General features: G+C 47.0%; 1 protein-coding gene and 1 non-coding gene across 3 annotated transcripts in view; one reads left to right on the top strand and one right to left on the bottom strand.

Moving 5' to 3' along the window:
* Positions 1-16,962, top strand: part of DOP1B (DOP1 leucine zipper like protein B) — a 168,869-nt gene that overhangs the window by 80,779 nt on the left and 71,128 nt on the right. For both annotated transcript variants that reach the window (XM_075542318.1, XM_075542317.1), the window contains exons 7-13: positions 402-525; positions 3,203-3,312; positions 4,855-4,969; positions 10,235-10,355; positions 13,454-13,573; positions 14,592-14,694; positions 16,484-16,675. In XM_075542318.1, coding sequence (XP_075398433.1) covers positions 402-525; positions 3,203-3,312; positions 4,855-4,969; positions 10,235-10,355; positions 13,454-13,573; positions 14,592-14,694; positions 16,484-16,675 — 885 coding nt within the window. The remainder of the gene's footprint in view (positions 1-401; positions 526-3,202; positions 3,313-4,854; positions 4,970-10,234; positions 10,356-13,453; positions 13,574-14,591; positions 14,695-16,483; positions 16,676-16,962) is intronic.
* LOC142442043 (U7 small nuclear RNA) lies at positions 3,528-3,588 on the bottom strand. The gene has a single exon (XR_012783305.1). It is a non-coding gene; the product is annotated as a U7 small nuclear RNA (small nuclear RNA).

Genomic DNA, 16,962 nt, shown 5'->3' with positions numbered 1-16,962 from the left:
GGTGAGACAGGGCAAAGGAGCAAAGGTAGAGAATTTGGACAGAGCACGCTCGGAGTCTGTGACAGTATCTAGGGACTACATTTCCCAGGACTCCTTGCTACGCCTGGTGGCAGTTCCCCAGGAATGCACGGGGGAACCTTTGAAAGGTTGATTATGCATGCGGGTAGTAAGAAATGCTGAGATCAGCCTGGCTGGCTAGGAAGGATTTTCTTCCTCCTTAGGAATTTCTTATCAAAATTCTCTTGCGATGTTCCATGTCTTCCCAAAGTAAACCTTTGGGGTGGGGTGGGGGGTGGGGCTAAGACAAGAACCTGAATTCCGATAGCAAAGGGTAGCACGTCAAAACGCCAGTAATGTACTTGACAGTCCCTGTAGTAAAGCTTTCTCTGTCCTTCTCATAGGATGCCGACGAGAGAGCCATCCCGCTGCTCAGGTCTGACATCGTGCATATTCTCTCAGCAGCCGCCCAGACCCTCCTCAGAAGAGAGATGTCCCTAAACAGAAGACTCTATGCCTGGCTGCTAGGTACTGCGGGGATGCAGCGAGTTAGAGCCCAAGCAAATGAAGCTGCGCTAGTCCAGGTCAATTCGAGAAACAAATCCAGAGACACTCGAGTGTAAGAGAGAGCTTTATATCAAAGAGCAATTGTATAGTGAGAAATGTCCCGGCCCAGTCCAGATCAAGTCCATCAGTCCAATAGTAGCCCATATGTCCGATACCAGTCCATAAATTTCTCTTCAGTCTCACACAGCACATGCAGGAAGGTCACAGGCCAGCGGGTAGGAAGTTTTGTGGGTTCAGTGGCAGTGGACGCATCTCCAGGCTCTGGCTGCCATCACCGTGGCTCCTCCATAGGCAGGTCAAGCAGAGAGGGGGGTTGTCCTGCCTCCAGGGAGGAAGAGAGGCTGTGATCTGATTGACGGGCTAGACTCTACCCCTTCATTCTATTTATCAAGTTGACATGGAATTGGGTAACTACCACAGAGCCCTCCCAGGGCCACCTTTTGGAATAAAGCGCCCATCTTGGCAGTAGATTTCTCATTCCTGAACTTGGAAAGTTAGCACGCTGAGCGAATATGGGTTCTGTCCCTATGTGCTCGGCTTGTCTAGTTATCTTGCAACTATTAGAAAAATAAGGGAAAAAATAAATGGGATTTTTTAAAATCCCATTTTATGAAGTTTGAAATACCACCAAAGTTACAGCTAAGCCTTATTCAAGCAGAACCGTGTTGCTGTGGAGAAGGTTTGTGGGCTGAAGGTACAAGTGGGAGAAAACTCCAGAAACACTGTAGCCTGCAGACAAGAGCCAAGGAGAACTTTAGGAGAGGCGGGGAATCCCTGGGCTTGTGTTGTTGAGGGTGCACATGCGCTCTCTGTGGACAGCCCGTCAGTTTATAGGGAAGCAACCATCAGTATTGGGGTGGGGAGCTTCCTAGAGACCAAAGCACAGACCAGATCCACTGCCATGGAGTCAATTCCTACTGTGGGTTTGCAACCCAGCAAGCACATCACTCATACGTGCCCAGGGCTCCCTCACAGAGACGCATCCAAAACACCACTACTGCCAAGTTGGTTCGGGCCCATAGTGACCCTACATAGGGTTTCTGAAGCTGCACATCTTTATGGGAGCAGACAGCCTCATCTTTCAACAGTAGAGTGACTGGTGGGTTTGAACCGCCAACATTGAAGTTAGCAGTCCACCACTTACCTGACAGCACCACACAGGGGCTGGGTCCCAGGACTTGCAGAGCTTACAGGACAGCAAGCTTCCCTGGATAGTGCAAATGCTTAACACCCCCTGCCCAGGACTCGCAGGGGTACTTCTGCCTTGTCTCATAGGCTCGTTATGAGTTGGTGGCCAGCTGAAATGTTGGCTGTTGAAATCTAGCCTGAGGCACCTTAGAAAGGCCTGGCCATCTTCTTCCCCAAAACTAGCCATTGCAGGCCTCACAGGGCCCCTCTCTCTGGCACGCATGGGGTCACCATGAGTAGCCCACTGGTTATCTAGTGGTTTCTGTTAGAGGCAAAGAAAGGCACATCTCAGCATTTTACCAATGCCCACATTCGTATGCCTACAGAAGACTGACTTACAGACCTCCCTAAACACACATGGATGATCACACTAACATCAGGATAGCCTCTTAACCTTCTCCTCCCCACTTTTCTACCTTGTAAACCTTTGAGGGCAAATGGCCAAGTACTTTAAGGAGAATGTCCACAGGTTCTTTAAGCATTTTTATCCAAAGGTTGACTTTGTTAAAGCCAGCACTCAGTTCCTCCTGGGAATAGTCTTGCTGTCCCTAGAAAGTGCCTGGGCCCTCCGCCTCACGCTCGCGGCTGTCCCCAGAGGCCCCAGATTCCCTGCTTGTGCCATCAGCAGGCTAGTCCCAACCCTTTGGGCCTCAGGACCTCTGAGGTTCCACCTGAGGGCGTGTCTGAGAGAATGTCTTGGTTTCTCATAAAAACCAGGGGGTGAGTCACCAACAGCTCCTAGCAGCCTCGGTGTCAGAGTGGGACTGTGCTCAGTAGGATGTCACTGGCTGGTGGTTTTAGGAGTCCATCACCAGACCTTTCGTCCAAGGTGCCCCTCGGTGGGCTTGAACATCCAACTTTGTGTTAGCTGCCAAGGATGTTGACCATTTGTACCACCCAGGGACTCCTGGTTTCATATAGTGCTGCTTGAACAACGCTGGTGGCGTTTGGTTTCTGTTTGTGAGAGTATCCTTGTTTGCTTATATACCTGTGATCATAATTGGCACCTGGGTAGCGCAGGAATTAGGCACTCAACTCCCAGCCAGAAAGGTTGACAGTCGGAACCCACCCAGAGGTGCCTCAGAAGGTAGATCTGGCTCCTGCTTTCAGGAGGGCACAGCCTGGAAAAGCCCTGTGGTGGGAGCAGTTCTCCTCTGCCCGCAGGGGGACCCATGAGTCAGCACCCACCGACACCGGCCATCATAACTGGAAAAGACAACGAAGGGTCGCTAGACAAAGAGGGACATCTTGATGCGGCTAGAGGTGGCCTCCTGGCCCACCGCTGTCAGAGGGTGCCGCGTCGAAGAAGCAAGAGCTACAATGGTCTGCTTTGGGTTTTCTGTTGAAAGAATTTGCTTCCAGAAACGTCAGAGCACCAGACTTTAGGACAGTGGGACGTGCTTTCAAAGTGTAGGCCCCTCTAGAACGCGTGGTGTTTGTTTTCTTCCAGGCTCCGATATTAAAGGAAATACCACTGTGCCGGAATCGGAAACCTCACCTTCTTATGAAGACCAGTCCTCGTATTTTTTTGAGAAGTACTCCAAGGATCTGTTAGTTGAGGTAAAGGAAAGCCAATCCTGGGCATTCTTTTCTTTTCTTTTCTTTTTTTCCCTTTATGGCAGTGAAATATATACGATGAAATATTCACCAGTTCAAGGGTCACAAGGAAGAGACGAGCCAGTCAGGATGGAGTATAGCACCCATGAAACACACAACTTTCCTCTAGTTCTTTCTCTTTTTTTTTTCAGTGTGTGTGTGTGGGGGGGTCGTTGGTGGGGGGGTTTCCAAACAAACCAGAAAACCTGCTAGACAAATTCTAAAAGAGCTGTAACACTTGTTTCCTCTAGTTCTTTAATGCTTCCTGCCCCACCCCCCAACCATCAGGACCTCAATTCTACCTTACAGATTGGATTAGACCAGAGTTTGTACACTGCTACAGATAAGATCTGCAACACAGGGACTCCAGGGTAGATAAACCCCTCAGGACCAATAATGAGAATAGAGATACCAGGAGGATTAGGGGAAGGTGGGAGGAGAAAGGGGGAATCAATCACAAGGATCAACATGTAACTCCCTCCCAAGGGAAGGAACAACAGAAAAGTGGGTGAAGGGTGACAGAGGACGATGAAAGATATGAAAATAATAATCTATAATTTATCAACGGTTCATGAGGGAGGGAAGGAGGGGGCAAAATGAGGAGCTGATACCAAGGGCTCAAGTAGAAAGAAAATGCTTTGAAAATGATGATGGCAAGAAATGTACAAATGTGCTTGACTCAATGGATGAATGTATAGATTGTGATGAGATGTAAGAGCCCCCAATAAAAGTATTTCATGAAAAATATATACCATATACACTTGAGTATCTGCCGAGGGACCTAATTTTACCATAAAAACTGCATTAAATGTACGCTGAAAAACTCGGTTTATAGTTGAGTATATACGGTATATATATTCACCAGCTCAACAATTTCTACATGTACAATCCAGGGGCACCGACTATATTTTTCATAATGTGTAACCACTATTACTGTTCTATTCCAAGTTATTCCTCCATCATTAACCCCTTAAGCAAAATATTTTCCATAGGTTTCCATGTGTTGTTGTTCTTTTTAATTTCCATTTCTCTTCTTCCCTCTGGTTGGGAGAGACCAGTAGGTGCACTTTAGCTAGCCAGTCACCACTCCCCAAAATAGGATGGAAAACCTAGTCTGTGTGACCAGCTGGGCCACTCCACCTTAATGGCACCGAGACGGAGGTTCTCGGGGGGACCTTGATGGTGGTATTTCAGGGGGCCTCTTTGCCAAACCTCACACGCGATGTCGCATGTTCCATGGCTTAGTGATCTGCAGCATGTCGGTTGCATGGTGCTCACTGAACACGTAGCGCAACCTTGACTTAACACGTAGAGCAAACTTGACTGTCAGGCTTTACCGCCATGCTAACAGTCTACGGGAGGAAGACCAGGCTTCCTGCTTCTGTGGAATTCGTCTCGGAAACTCACAGGGCAGTTCTACCCTGCCCTATAGGGTCGCTGTGCGTCAGCATGGCCTCGATGGCGGTGAGTTTTAACAGTCCTAATATGTGGCTTTTTTAACGCTAGAGCCTGGTTGAAATATTGCACCAGAAGTTCATGGGTGTTGACGTGGAGGAACGCCATCATGCTTACCTGAAACCGTTCCGCATCCTTGTCAGCCTGCTGGACAAACCGGAAATAGGTAATGCGAGAAAGGGTTTGGAGGCGCACGGTTACGCATTGGGCTGCTTCGCCACACGGGCAGCAGTTTGAAACCACCTGCCATTGCTCGGGAGAAAGACAAGGATTTCTACTCCCATCAAGAAGTGACAGTCTCAGACATGCGCAAGGGCTGTTCTGCCCTGGCCTGTAGGATCACTGTGAATTGGATTGACTCAATGGCAGTGACCAAAGGGGCTGGAGGGAGGAGGCAGGGATGGTTTTCAGGCGCAGTTGCTAACTGAAGGTTGGTGGTTTGGTGCACCCCGAGGCCCCAGCCATTGAAACCCTGTGCATTGACAATGCGGTGCTGTTCTGACACACAAAAGGGCACTGACGGTCAGAGCCAACTCTGTGCCAGTGCCTTGGTTCAGAAGGGGCATGGTGCTGGTTTCTGGAATGGTAGGTGGCAGGGTTCGACCATTACCATTATCTCCAAATACATAAATTCCAAAAAGAGATGACTGGTTTTCCAGAGTGAAACAGAATAATCACTCAATGACTGGCTTTTCATATGATCCAGTCTCTGAGACTTTAGGCTCCTGAAGGGTCGCAGTGGTCCGGCTAGTATATTAGGGGGTACTGAGTGGCTTCACTCCAATCCCTTGGATATTTCCGTTAGGAAAATGCCTTTAAGCTCCTCCTCGTAGTTCACCCACATCTGTGCACGTGTCTGCAGAACACATGCAGTGTTTTAAGATTGCCTCTTCAATCCTGGACCTGGGGTTTCATTTGAAAATAAATCAGGATTTATTTTTTAAGTAAATCCTCCATCTCTTTGCCTGATGCCCGGGGGTAAGCCCCTTCTGCCATGTGGGCCTGACTTTTCCTATAAAAAGAGGGGGTTGAACTACATTCCGGACCCTCTTACAGACCCCTGAGCATCAGTGAGAAAAGTGATCCTCTTTGCTTCGCTGTAGAACCCCCACCCCTGCCCTTTGCTGCTCCATCCATTGACACTGACACAGTAGCATCTAGTCCTGGAGCTCTGTCGTGCTCGAGCTCCACAAAGGGAAAGCCTCGCCCATCGTCCGCGCCAACTGGATTTCCAACAGGAGCCTGTATCCTGACTGCCCAGCCTGTGCCCACGGTTGCTGTTTTCAAAGGGCCACGGGCATGAGTGAGGTAGCTGACTCTCCCACCTAAGGATAAGACTGGCAGCTAGGAGACATCAGCTATGTGGGAGGCACCCTGTGAGGCTCGAGGGGTACAGTGGGATGAAAAGGCTGGTGAACCAGACTCGGATCCGCATAGAGCTGCTCTGTGGGTGATATTCATGGCTGCCTTTTTGTTGTTGTTATTGCTGTTGTGTTTTTTTTTCAAGCAATAATTTGGTGCTGAATGGTTTGTGCCATTGTAATGCCATCTTCCAACACAGTGGTTCTCAACCTGTGGGTCGCGAGAACAACCCATTCACAGGAGTTGCCTAAGACCATCGGAAATCACCTATTTCTGATGTTCTTAGGAACCGAGACACCGCTCCTCTGTCCATCTCCAGGCAGGTCCACCCACATGCAGATACGCCCACATACGAGTACCCAGCGTGAAGACTGTTACCCATGCTGCACCATGCTCCAAGACAAAATTTCATTTATTTGTAATTAGAAATACATCTTTCTCAATATATAATTGCATATTTTTGTGATTAATCACTGCTTTAATTAAGATCAATTTGTAACAATAAAATACCTCCTGCATATCAGATATTGATATGACAATTCATAGCAGTAGCAAAATCACAGTTATGAAGTAGCAATGAAAATAATGTTATGATTGGGGGTCACCACCACATGAGGCACTGTATGAAAGGGTCGCGGCATTGGGAAGGTTGAGAGCCACTGCTCAGCATCTCTGCGGAGGGTTCTCTTGTGCCCTTGTCACTGAGAGAGAAGCCAAGGTTGAGCAAACGTAAAGCGTTGCTTGCTTATGTCACAAAGGTGAACTTCATTTAAGACCTTATAGTGAAAATATGTGCAGTCAACCCGGTGAGAGCCGGAACTCCGTGGACTGCCTAGTTTTTCCAGATCTGGCGAGCTGCCTGCCGTTGGCAGAGGGCATTTCCCACTTGGCTCTCGCTCTCTCTTAATGGACCTGTTTAGTGTTTCCTCCCGGACAGCTTTTCTCTGTCCTGCGCAGGTGCCAGGTTTCACGAGGTTTTACCAGCAAACCAAGCCTTTGCCGCTTCAGTCTTCACCTGCGGGATTCAGTGAGATGGTTGCAGTCATGATGCGGTGCACCCCCACCCCATAGCCTGTTCCCAATGCTTCCAACACTGTTGACAGGAACTCTGCGCCCCCTCAGCCACTGCTCCCCCTTTCTTCCTGCCTCCCACATGCTCAGTCATGACTGATGAGCTTCCAGCTATACGCATTTGCCTCGTTTCTGTCAGTGAGATCCTGCCACATCTGCCCTTTTGTGACTGACGGACTGACTGACTTCACTCAGTGTGAGGCCCGTCCCTGTGGTAGCGTGCTTTAGGACTTCATTTCTCTATGTGACAGACTACCCCACTGGATGGACCACGCTGTGTCTATCCTCTCCTCTGGGGTGGGGCACAGGAGGGTGCCCCACCCCTCTGGGCTGCTGTGAATTGTGCTGTGTGGACACGGTGTAAGAAAGATGAGCTCTTCTTCCACAGCACGTACAGCTCCAGCTTCTCGCAACGCCAGGTTGACAGGCATTTCTTACGTAACTGTCTTTACGGACCCGTTTCAAATTGCCATGTGAACCAAACGCATTTTCTTTTTGTTTTTAAATCATTTTATTGGGGAACACATTTTCTTTTAAAAAAGCTACTTATTTAAAAACAACACAATGATACACTATGAACTTATAAATGAAACTATGATACTACATATTTATATAAAATGTATAATATTTAACATTATACAACATTTGAGATATTGGATTTGATGTAAGGATTATTTGGTCTGTCGGCATGACAGCCTCTGCCGCATTCTGTCTTTACATTTGATGCTTACTTTTCAAGAATTTTTTGGATAATTTTTACATTTATTACTGCAGTAATGCATTTATGACTAAAGCCAATTTACCGGGATTAATATACAATTTTGATTTGTGTCAAATTGACACGTATCCATAGAAACACCACACAAAGACTTTCAAGATTAGAAGACTTAGAATAAAATCAATTTGGACCTATATTTGTCTCAGTATGTGGATAAAAGTCAGCATAAGTGGAAGGCGGTAAATGTGAGCGGTTTCTGAAATTTCCATTGAGGAAATTGAAATGCATCCAAAGGATGTCCCGTAAACCTAGTGTTAACTAAGGTCCTAGTGTTAGGCATTTACCTTTCGAAGCCACACTTGGAAAAACTAGCCGAAGGTGCTTTCCATTGTTCAGGCTTTCCCCCTCACTTCCTCCTGCCCTCTCTCGTCCGGCCTCTACCAGTCAGCTGTGACTCACATTGATTTCCCTCCGGGTGTGGTGTGACTGTGGCTCCCGGAGCCATGGCTCAGTCTAGAAGGGAAACTGGCAATACAGACACAGTGGAGCCTGCTGCGTAACTTGAGGAAGTACCGGTCAAAAACAAAAGTCAGACCCAGCACCGCATCCAACAACACACACGCCTCCCCTGATGAGTGGGTGGCACTGCAAACGAAGGGATTAGATCCTGGGTCTTTCCCTGTGGAAGACGAGATCTCTACCACGGAACCACCTCTGTCTCTCTGCTTTATCACAAAGCTGCTCAGAGAAAAAACATGCCTCCTAATGTACAGGTCACATGGTCTGGACTACCATGAGCCCCCTTTCGCCATGCTGTTTCAGCAAGGTATACATTGCAAGGCCATAACTTACATAGATGCTTTGCTTGCTGGCACGTCCGGTCCTTGGAGAAAAGAAGTAGCTTATGCAGGATCACTGAGCCAAAAGGCACAGAATGACCACTCGACCTTGTCCCTCTGCACTGCAGAGCTTTTCCCGGGTACTTCCTTATTTTCTCCCGAATCAGGCAAAATTGGTGTTTGTACGAAGCTTTCGGTAGCCTTATGCTGTAGATAAAATGCACGTGGAGCTTGTCCTCGAAATCATTTTCTCAGATACACATCTTGTTTTGTGAGAAGGAAAAGGAGTCATAAAGAGTAATCTGCTCACTGTGTGCTGCCTGAAGGGCCTCTCTCTTTTCTGTGTGTGCATTGGGGGAAGGGGTGGAGGGCATCACCACCTGCATGACCGTGAGTTGCTATTCGTGAGGCAGAACACACAGCTGATCCGATGCTGTCTTCATGAGCTTTCCAGCATCAGTGGTATTTGGTCCTTATTCCAGGTCTTAAGCGATTTCAGAATAAGGATGTTGCTTCACCCTACAGGTGTTTCTATTGAGAAATGTCCCTGGCCATGACCTGTCTTGTCAATTTGTCATACAGTGGGAGCTTGCGTGTTGCTGTGCTGCTGGAAGCTGTCTCACCGATTATGTTAGTCTGGGTTGAGTAGAGAAACAAATTCATAGACATACGTATATACAAAAGACAAAGGCCTTTATATAAAAGAGCAATAGTATATTGAGAAAACATCCCAGCCCAGCCCAGATCAAGTCCATAAGTCCAATATTAATCCATAGGTCTGATACTAATCTACAAATTCCTCTTCAGACAAAACATGCAATGATGCCAAATGCAGGAGAATCACAGCCCAGTGGATGGAAAGTCTTGTGGATCCAGTGGCAGTGGAAGCATCTCAGCGCTGGCAGGGGTCTCCAGGGCACTAGTGAAGCTCTGTGTGTCTTGTCAGTAGGAATGTCTCACAGGGAGTGAGTGTATCTGGCCTCCAGTGAGCTATTTAGCTCCTTTGCACCTCCAAATAAGGTCATCAAGCTGTGACTTGATTGACAAGCTAGACTCCACCCCTTTCCAAGTTGACAGATTATGTAGCTACCACACTGGTATTTCGGATACCAGCAGGGTCAGTCTATGGTGAACAGATTTCAGCGGAGCTTCCAGACTAAGAACAGACTAGAAAGAAGGAATATAAACTGTCCACTTCGGAGAGATTATCCATCGAAAACCTTATAAGTACCAGCAGAGCAGAACACTGTCAGATATAGGGTCAGAAGATGAGCCTCACACATTAAATGTTTCTGCACCTTTTAGCCTGTGCAAACTGTCTAGAGAAAGAGATAAGGTAAGCGTGTGTGTGTGTGTGTGTGTGTGTGTGTGTGTGTGTGTAGTTTATTGATTTTAGAATGCATTGTTAGTCTTCCTCTGACCACTTCCTTTGTCATGGCAGGGCCGCAGGTGGTTGAGAGTTTATTTCTGGAAGTGATCAGGGCCTTTTATGCATACTGCAGAGATGCTCTGGGCTCTGATCTTCAACTGAGCTACACTCAGAGTGGAAACTCACTGATAAGGTATGCCTTTGCTCTTCTCCCACCCTAATGCCACCGTTGTTGCCCTGTTAGTTGCGACAAGCTGTGAGGTGCCAGAAAGAAGAAATGCAACAGGTCGGACGCTGTGCTGTCAGTTCTCTGTGGCTGGCTCTGTGCATGATGCCCACTGTACAAAGCCAGTCTACCAAACCAAACTCACTTCCCTCGAGTCGATTACGACACATAGGGCCCCTGCAGGACTGGGTACCACATCCTCTTTGGGTTTCTAAGACTGTAATGCTTTACAGAAGTAGAAAGTCCCACCTTTCTCTTGAAAACTAGTCCAGAGACCAAAATTAAAAATAGAAAGCCAAACTCACTGCCATCAAGTTGATTACTAGGCAGAGTTGCCCTGTAGGTTTCTGAGACGACACCTTTGCAGGAGAGAGCCTCATCTTTCTCCCTCAGAGCAGCTGGTGGTTTCCAACTGCTGGCCTTGCGATTAACAGCCCGATACACAATCGCTGTCCCCTAGGGCTCCTTACAGCCAGTGTGAAATCCAAAATCTGCTTCCCTTTCCTGATCCCCCCAAGAGCCACACTGCTTCATGTACCCCTCTTCTCTCCCACCTCCGTTTGTCCAGGGCTGAGTCAGCAGGCACCAGCCCCTTATGTTTCTTAGGTCTAATCTTTTAAGGAGATTAAGCATTGGGCTGCTAACCAGGAAAGGTTGGCAAACGCACCAGCATTCTAGGAGAACGATGTGGCCAGGCCTCTCTGTAGACAGAGTATCACCATAGAAACCCCACCAGGCAGTTATGCTTTGCCCTGTGGGGTCTCTGGGAGTTGGAACCCACTCCATGACAGCTGGGGGGTGGGGGTGGGGACTTTAATTCCTTGAAATGACTAAATGACTGACTGTAGATAAAGCCTTTTGTTGTTTTAATGTCATGAAACATATGCAGCAAAATTGCCATTTTAACCTCTTCTAGGAGCACTAAGTTCACCATGCTCTCAACCAGTACTCAGTTGGCTTTGCTTTCCTTTTTCGGTGGAGTGGTAAAACTACACACAACCAAGTATCCCACCTCCACCTTTTCTGCATGCACCAGTCTACTTACAACGTTGTGCCACCTTCCTTCACAGCCTCTCCCAAACTCTTTCCCCATCTTTGACACGAATCCACTGGCCTACCAAGTTTCCCATCTGGACTCTCAGATTGCTGTTGTCCATTTGGGCACAGCTAGATCATTCCGCAGCCTGAGTGTAATCATAGTGCAGACCCTCTTTGTTCACTGTGGGACTCTATTATTTGGTTAAACGATGGCAAGATAGTTTGGGTTCGAGGCGGAAAGATCTTCATAGGGTAGTACTGTTTGTTTGGGGGATGGAGGTGTTTTCCATCCTCAATGGCCCCAGAAATTTTAGATTACCGGAGAATTTGACATTCTGATCCTCATCGATCTTCCATTCTTCACAAAAGACTTTAGCTGAGGAAACAGGGTACAGACACCAAAGGCAGGAGCCAAGAGGGAACTACCTGGGCCCAGAGCTTCTAAGCCTTATTCCAGGAAGCGGAAGTGCCACTGGGCTTCATCTTCCAAGGCCCTTATTGGCATTTATGATGACAGCACACCTCCTGAGGCTTAGTCAGCATCCATCCAGGCCTCCCTCACTCCCTCCCGCCTTCCCTCTCGGTCTGGTCAGTCCCAACTCCTTGGGCTCAGGAGTGGCTCCACTCCCAGGAAACAGGACCAAAGGGCACATAGTTTACTATATACAGGTGGGCTCCACACCTCGCAGACACTCATTAAAATAACCTCTGCTAGTAAGTTGATCAGCATAGATGTTCAAAAGCTAATGGGTGAGCTCTGGTAATGTAGTGGTAAGCTTTGGGCTGCTAAGTGCATGGTCAGCAGTTCAAAACCACCAGCCGCTCCATTGGAGAAAGATGAGACTCTCTTTGCCTGTGAAGAGTTAGTTACAGGCTGGGACACTCACAGGGCTAGTTCTACTCTGTTCGACAGGGTCACGATGAGTCAGAATTGACTCAATGGCTGTGAGGTTAGTTTAATAAGTTAATCAGCTCAATTTGGTTCTTCCTCTGTAAGTATCATGAAGAGTTGAAAAGAACTAGTTTCTGTCCCAAACTGAAATGTAACAACACTGTCTATTGCTGAACGGTGACTATTGTGTAGCCAAGGCAACTGGATGGAGTACACCTAAGGCGCAGATTATGGGGGGAAGAAAGAGAGGGTTAGTTCAGGAAGTGGAAGCAAAGTTGAATATCTGGGGGACAGGGAGATTAAAAAGGGGAGAAAGGGAGAGATGAAGGACCAGGTATCCCTGGAACCCCTGGGCAGAATTGGAAAGTAGGCGAGAACAGCAAACATTGGACTGAATATGTGTGGTTATCTATACTTTTTACCTTGTGTTACGTAGTCCTTTAGTCGAAAGTGCAAGGATGGACAAGGAACAGAATTTCAGACGGTCATGCAGGCCAGAATTTCTGAGGCCACCGAGGATGCACAATGCCTCCCTCCACAACCAAAGTACCAGGACTACCCTGAGAATACCTTTCCACCTTGAACCCTAACTATTGATGCCGTAACCTATTGAATGCACTGTTGTTTCACAAGCTGTGAGTCAATTCCCACTCACAGGAGGCTTATAGAACAGTAGCATTCCCTCATAGGGCTCCAGCCTAGGCTGGGAACACCAGGCCTTTTCGCCCATGGAGCTGGTGGATTTGAATTGCCAGCCTTTTGGTTACCAAACAAATGCTTTCACCATGTGCTACCAGGACTCCCTTTTTACCAGTAAAGGATCTAATTACCTACTGTTGGGATCGAACTGGGTTTGTCAACCAAATCCTTTTCATGATAACTCTCAAGCTTGTTTCTAAGAGAATACAGTCATGCAGATATTATTTAGGAAGGTGTGTAAATTTTTTCCTATATAAGAACAGGACTATTTTTATCCTTATCAGCTGTGTCAGCTTCCCTACAAGTCAGTGATAAATAATAACACTTTTTACAATTTTAAAACTTGGCAATTTTCAGGCCATCTTCCCATAGTTTGGTTTTTCCCTAGTTTCACTAGTTTCTGCCCCCCCCCCCCAACCCCCGCCTTCTTTTACAGCTCAATAAAAGAAAATCGGAATGCCTCTGAGATTGTTAAGACCGTGAATTTACTGATCACTTCCCTGAGCACGGATTTTCTCTGGGATTACATGATGCGGTGTTTTGAGGATTGCTTTAGGTGAGTGTGCAGTTGGTATTGGGGACCATCTAGGAGAGGCGAGAGGGTTTGAAGCTGGGCTCTTAGTGTCCTAACGCTGCGTAACTAAAATGCTCCACAAGGGAGCCATATAAAAGAAAGCAAAGTCCATGCCGGCTCACGGCGCCGTCTGCTGAGTGGAACTGCTCAGCGGGGCCTGCAGAAGCAGTCTGCCAGGAGGTTCTTTTGAAGGACCTGTGGGCGAAGGCTCAAAGGGTCCTGACCCCACCCCCACCCCACCCCAGAGGTACTTCAGAAGAAAAGATTAGCAATTTACTTCCTCCCCAGACCAACCTTTCTAGTCCTTGAGCATAGTTCTCCCCTAATATACATGGGATCACCAGGATTTGGAATCAGCTCAGTGGCTACTGGCTTATTTTTTATGTCTTTCTAAAAATGTACCATCTAGGTTAATTCATAGACTAACCCGTGTTGAGCTATATTATCATGTTATCCAGATGAATCCAACAGTATCCCCTTTTGAGAACCAATGCATACTTCTTAGCTTGCCTAGCTACCTAACTGCCTTCTTCCATAAAATGAAGTGTTGGTTTTCAAAAATAAGCAGCTAACAACAGAGTTGTTAAAGAATTTCCAGCAACCCAACTCTTGCTGCACTTGCCCTGGCTTGCTCCTGGCCCACGTTGGTCGGCTGTGGGGCCTGCTGTGTTCTGCAGCCCAGAGCAGTTCAGTTGAAACAAAGCTTTGATTTGGGCTTAGAGACGTGCCAGGCCTACTATATGTGGAATCCCACAAGGGCACAGGACCACGCTTCTGAATTCCTGAACTTCAAGCCAGAGTAGATGGACCCTTCCCGGAGATAAGCACATTCCAGAGACTCTTAAACAGTTTCAGTCAGCAACTTTGTTACTGGAGACACATGGTTTCAAGTATGTTATATGCTACTGTAACAAAAAGTGACTTTGCTGGGAATCCTAGCATGTGGTTGTAATGGTTGGAGAAAGAGTGTGTTTGTTTTTCTCCCCTGCGGTGGATATAGGCCAGCGAAGCAAGGCGTCTCTGCCGGTAACAGCCTCAGCCCAGCGCCCACGGCCGCGGAGCTGTGCACCCTCCTTGTCTTCCTGCTGGACGTTATCCCTTTGGTAAGGCAGCTTGGCCTGGAAGATGGCCTGGTGCTTGTTGTGACTTCATGAATGTCACACAAACTTTTACTGACTTAACGTTTACTCAGACGTTGTTAGTTGTCAACAAGTCTGTTCTGACTTATGAGGGAGGCACTTAGGACTTAGGGGAGCCCCTGGGGTCCAGAGTCAAGTTGTGCTCCCTGAGGTTTTCTCAGCTTCAATCTTAACTGAAGCAGACTGATGGGCCTTTCTTCCGCAGTACTAGGTGGGTTCGAACTGCTCACCTTTAGGTTAACAGTGAAGGGCAGTTGTAGTGTCACCTCTACAACAGTACGTTAGTGCTTGTGCCAGCATGGGAGTTATTACTGGGTGTGATCCACCATTCTCTCGATTTGAGAGGGGACTGCAGCTTTAGCTGTAAGTGGCTCGAGCTGATGATGCTTACCCCAGGTGATGACTGGGCATCAGTTACTGAGGGGTGAGGGTGAATATGTTTCCTGGCTAAACAGGTAACAGTTCGCTCATTTTCTTTATAGAAGTATGCAGTGATACCTTGGTTGCCAACTCAATTCGATCCAAACTTATGTTCGAGAACTTGAACATATTTTTCCCATAAGAAATCAGTTTTGAGACCCCAAGATTATACGTAAAAATTTCCCCAGGACTTTGAATCATTAATGGGGGCTTTTAGCCTTCTCGAATATCCCTCGTCTCAGATACACTATTGCCCTCGAGTTGTTTCTGCCTTAACCAAATGAACAGCAACTTCTCAACCTCCTCAAGGGTCTGGGTTATTTGCTTCATGATTAGCAATTTCACACCTTTCTATACATTAGCCAATTTAATCACATTTTCCCCCAGAAATTTTTGTAATATTGACTGAGCCATGTTGTATTCAGCCACCAAATCAGACAAGCAGTAACCTAATTCAAATTTTTCAATAATTTCTTTCTTTCAGTCTACCATGGTTCTCAGTTTTTATCTTAGCTTTCTTTCTGGTATCAGGAACTTTCTTCAAAGCCCTGGTTATGATATTTTTATATAAATAATATGGGGTGGGCACACAAGGCTGATTTTTTTCCCTTTTTTCCCCATTGATAATGGTTACTGCTTTAATCTCTAGGTTCAATCTTTTACAGATATTATATACATATATACTACCTATTACAATCATTAGTTATATGCAAATTTTAAAATCATATTTTTAGTGATTTGACTCACTCATTGTGAGACATGTCCTCATTTCACATAACACTTTTAACCTCATAACATGACAACCTCTTATAATCTTTCTACTTTTTTTCCCTTCTGTTTTTTTGAATGTCTTACTGCACAAACACCACATGTTCTCTGAGAGTGGCGCTGAAACTGTAGCGTCACTCCTTTGTGTTGGCAGTGAGACGCCCATGACTCGCTCTCTGTGGTACGGGGTCTCTAGAGCTGGATTTTCAATTCAACTATGAGCAAAGTTACGAACACCATGCGGATTTTCCCCCCAAAACTTTGATGTCCAAGCAGTGGAACGTTCCCGCTTGGAGCTGTTTAACAACCAAGGTGTTACTACATTTTCTCAAGATAAAAGTTGATGTCATTCGATTAATTTACATTTCAGGAGGCTAAGTGCTGCTTGGAAGGAAGGGAGGGATGCCCATTTATTCATTTGGACTAAAAGGACACATGAGTATGTTTTTCCTATTTGGGTATTGGCGTGAAGCTTGTGCTTTAAAAATGGGAATTTTATAAGACACCATTTTGAGGCGGTGTGGTTGGTGATTCTGTGTTTCCTTGTTCCTCTTTTTGATGACAGGAGCTTTACTCCGAGGTGCAGACCCAGTATCTCCCGCAGGTGCTCAGCTGCATGGTGCAGCCCCTGGCCGAGGACGTGGCGGCTCTGAGTTTACCCGAGCTCACTCAGGCCCTAAAGACGTGCTTCAAAGTGCTCAGCAAAGTCCAGATGCCGCCTTCCTACCTGGACACAGAGCCAGCAAGCGAGAGCTCGGTGCGTTCCCCACGGAGCCCTGACGGTGTTCTGTGTTAGTGAAGCAGATGCTTCTGGAGGACTAGAGTGGAGTGGCTGAGAAAGGAATAGCGATTAGTAGCTTGGTGGCCGTGCCTAAACTAGGTCCCCTAGACCCTCAAATGTTATCATGAAATATTTTAGCTCAAAAGTTAACCCCCTTCTCTTTGCCAAGTCCCTCCAAGCAACCTCCCTGCCAGCGGTCAGAACAACAGATAGTGGTGAGATAGGCCTAGCCTGCAAGTCCTTTTTTCATGTGTGTGCTTACC

The sequence above is a fragment of the Tenrec ecaudatus genome, chromosome 2 (assembly GCF_050624435.1).
Source record: "Tenrec ecaudatus isolate mTenEca1 chromosome 2, mTenEca1.hap1, whole genome shotgun sequence".
Lineage (NCBI taxonomy): Eukaryota > Metazoa > Chordata > Mammalia > Afrosoricida > Tenrecidae > Tenrec > Tenrec ecaudatus.
The sequence above is the reverse complement of the archived record's forward strand: the minus strand, read 5'-3'. Positions and strand labels throughout refer to the sequence as shown.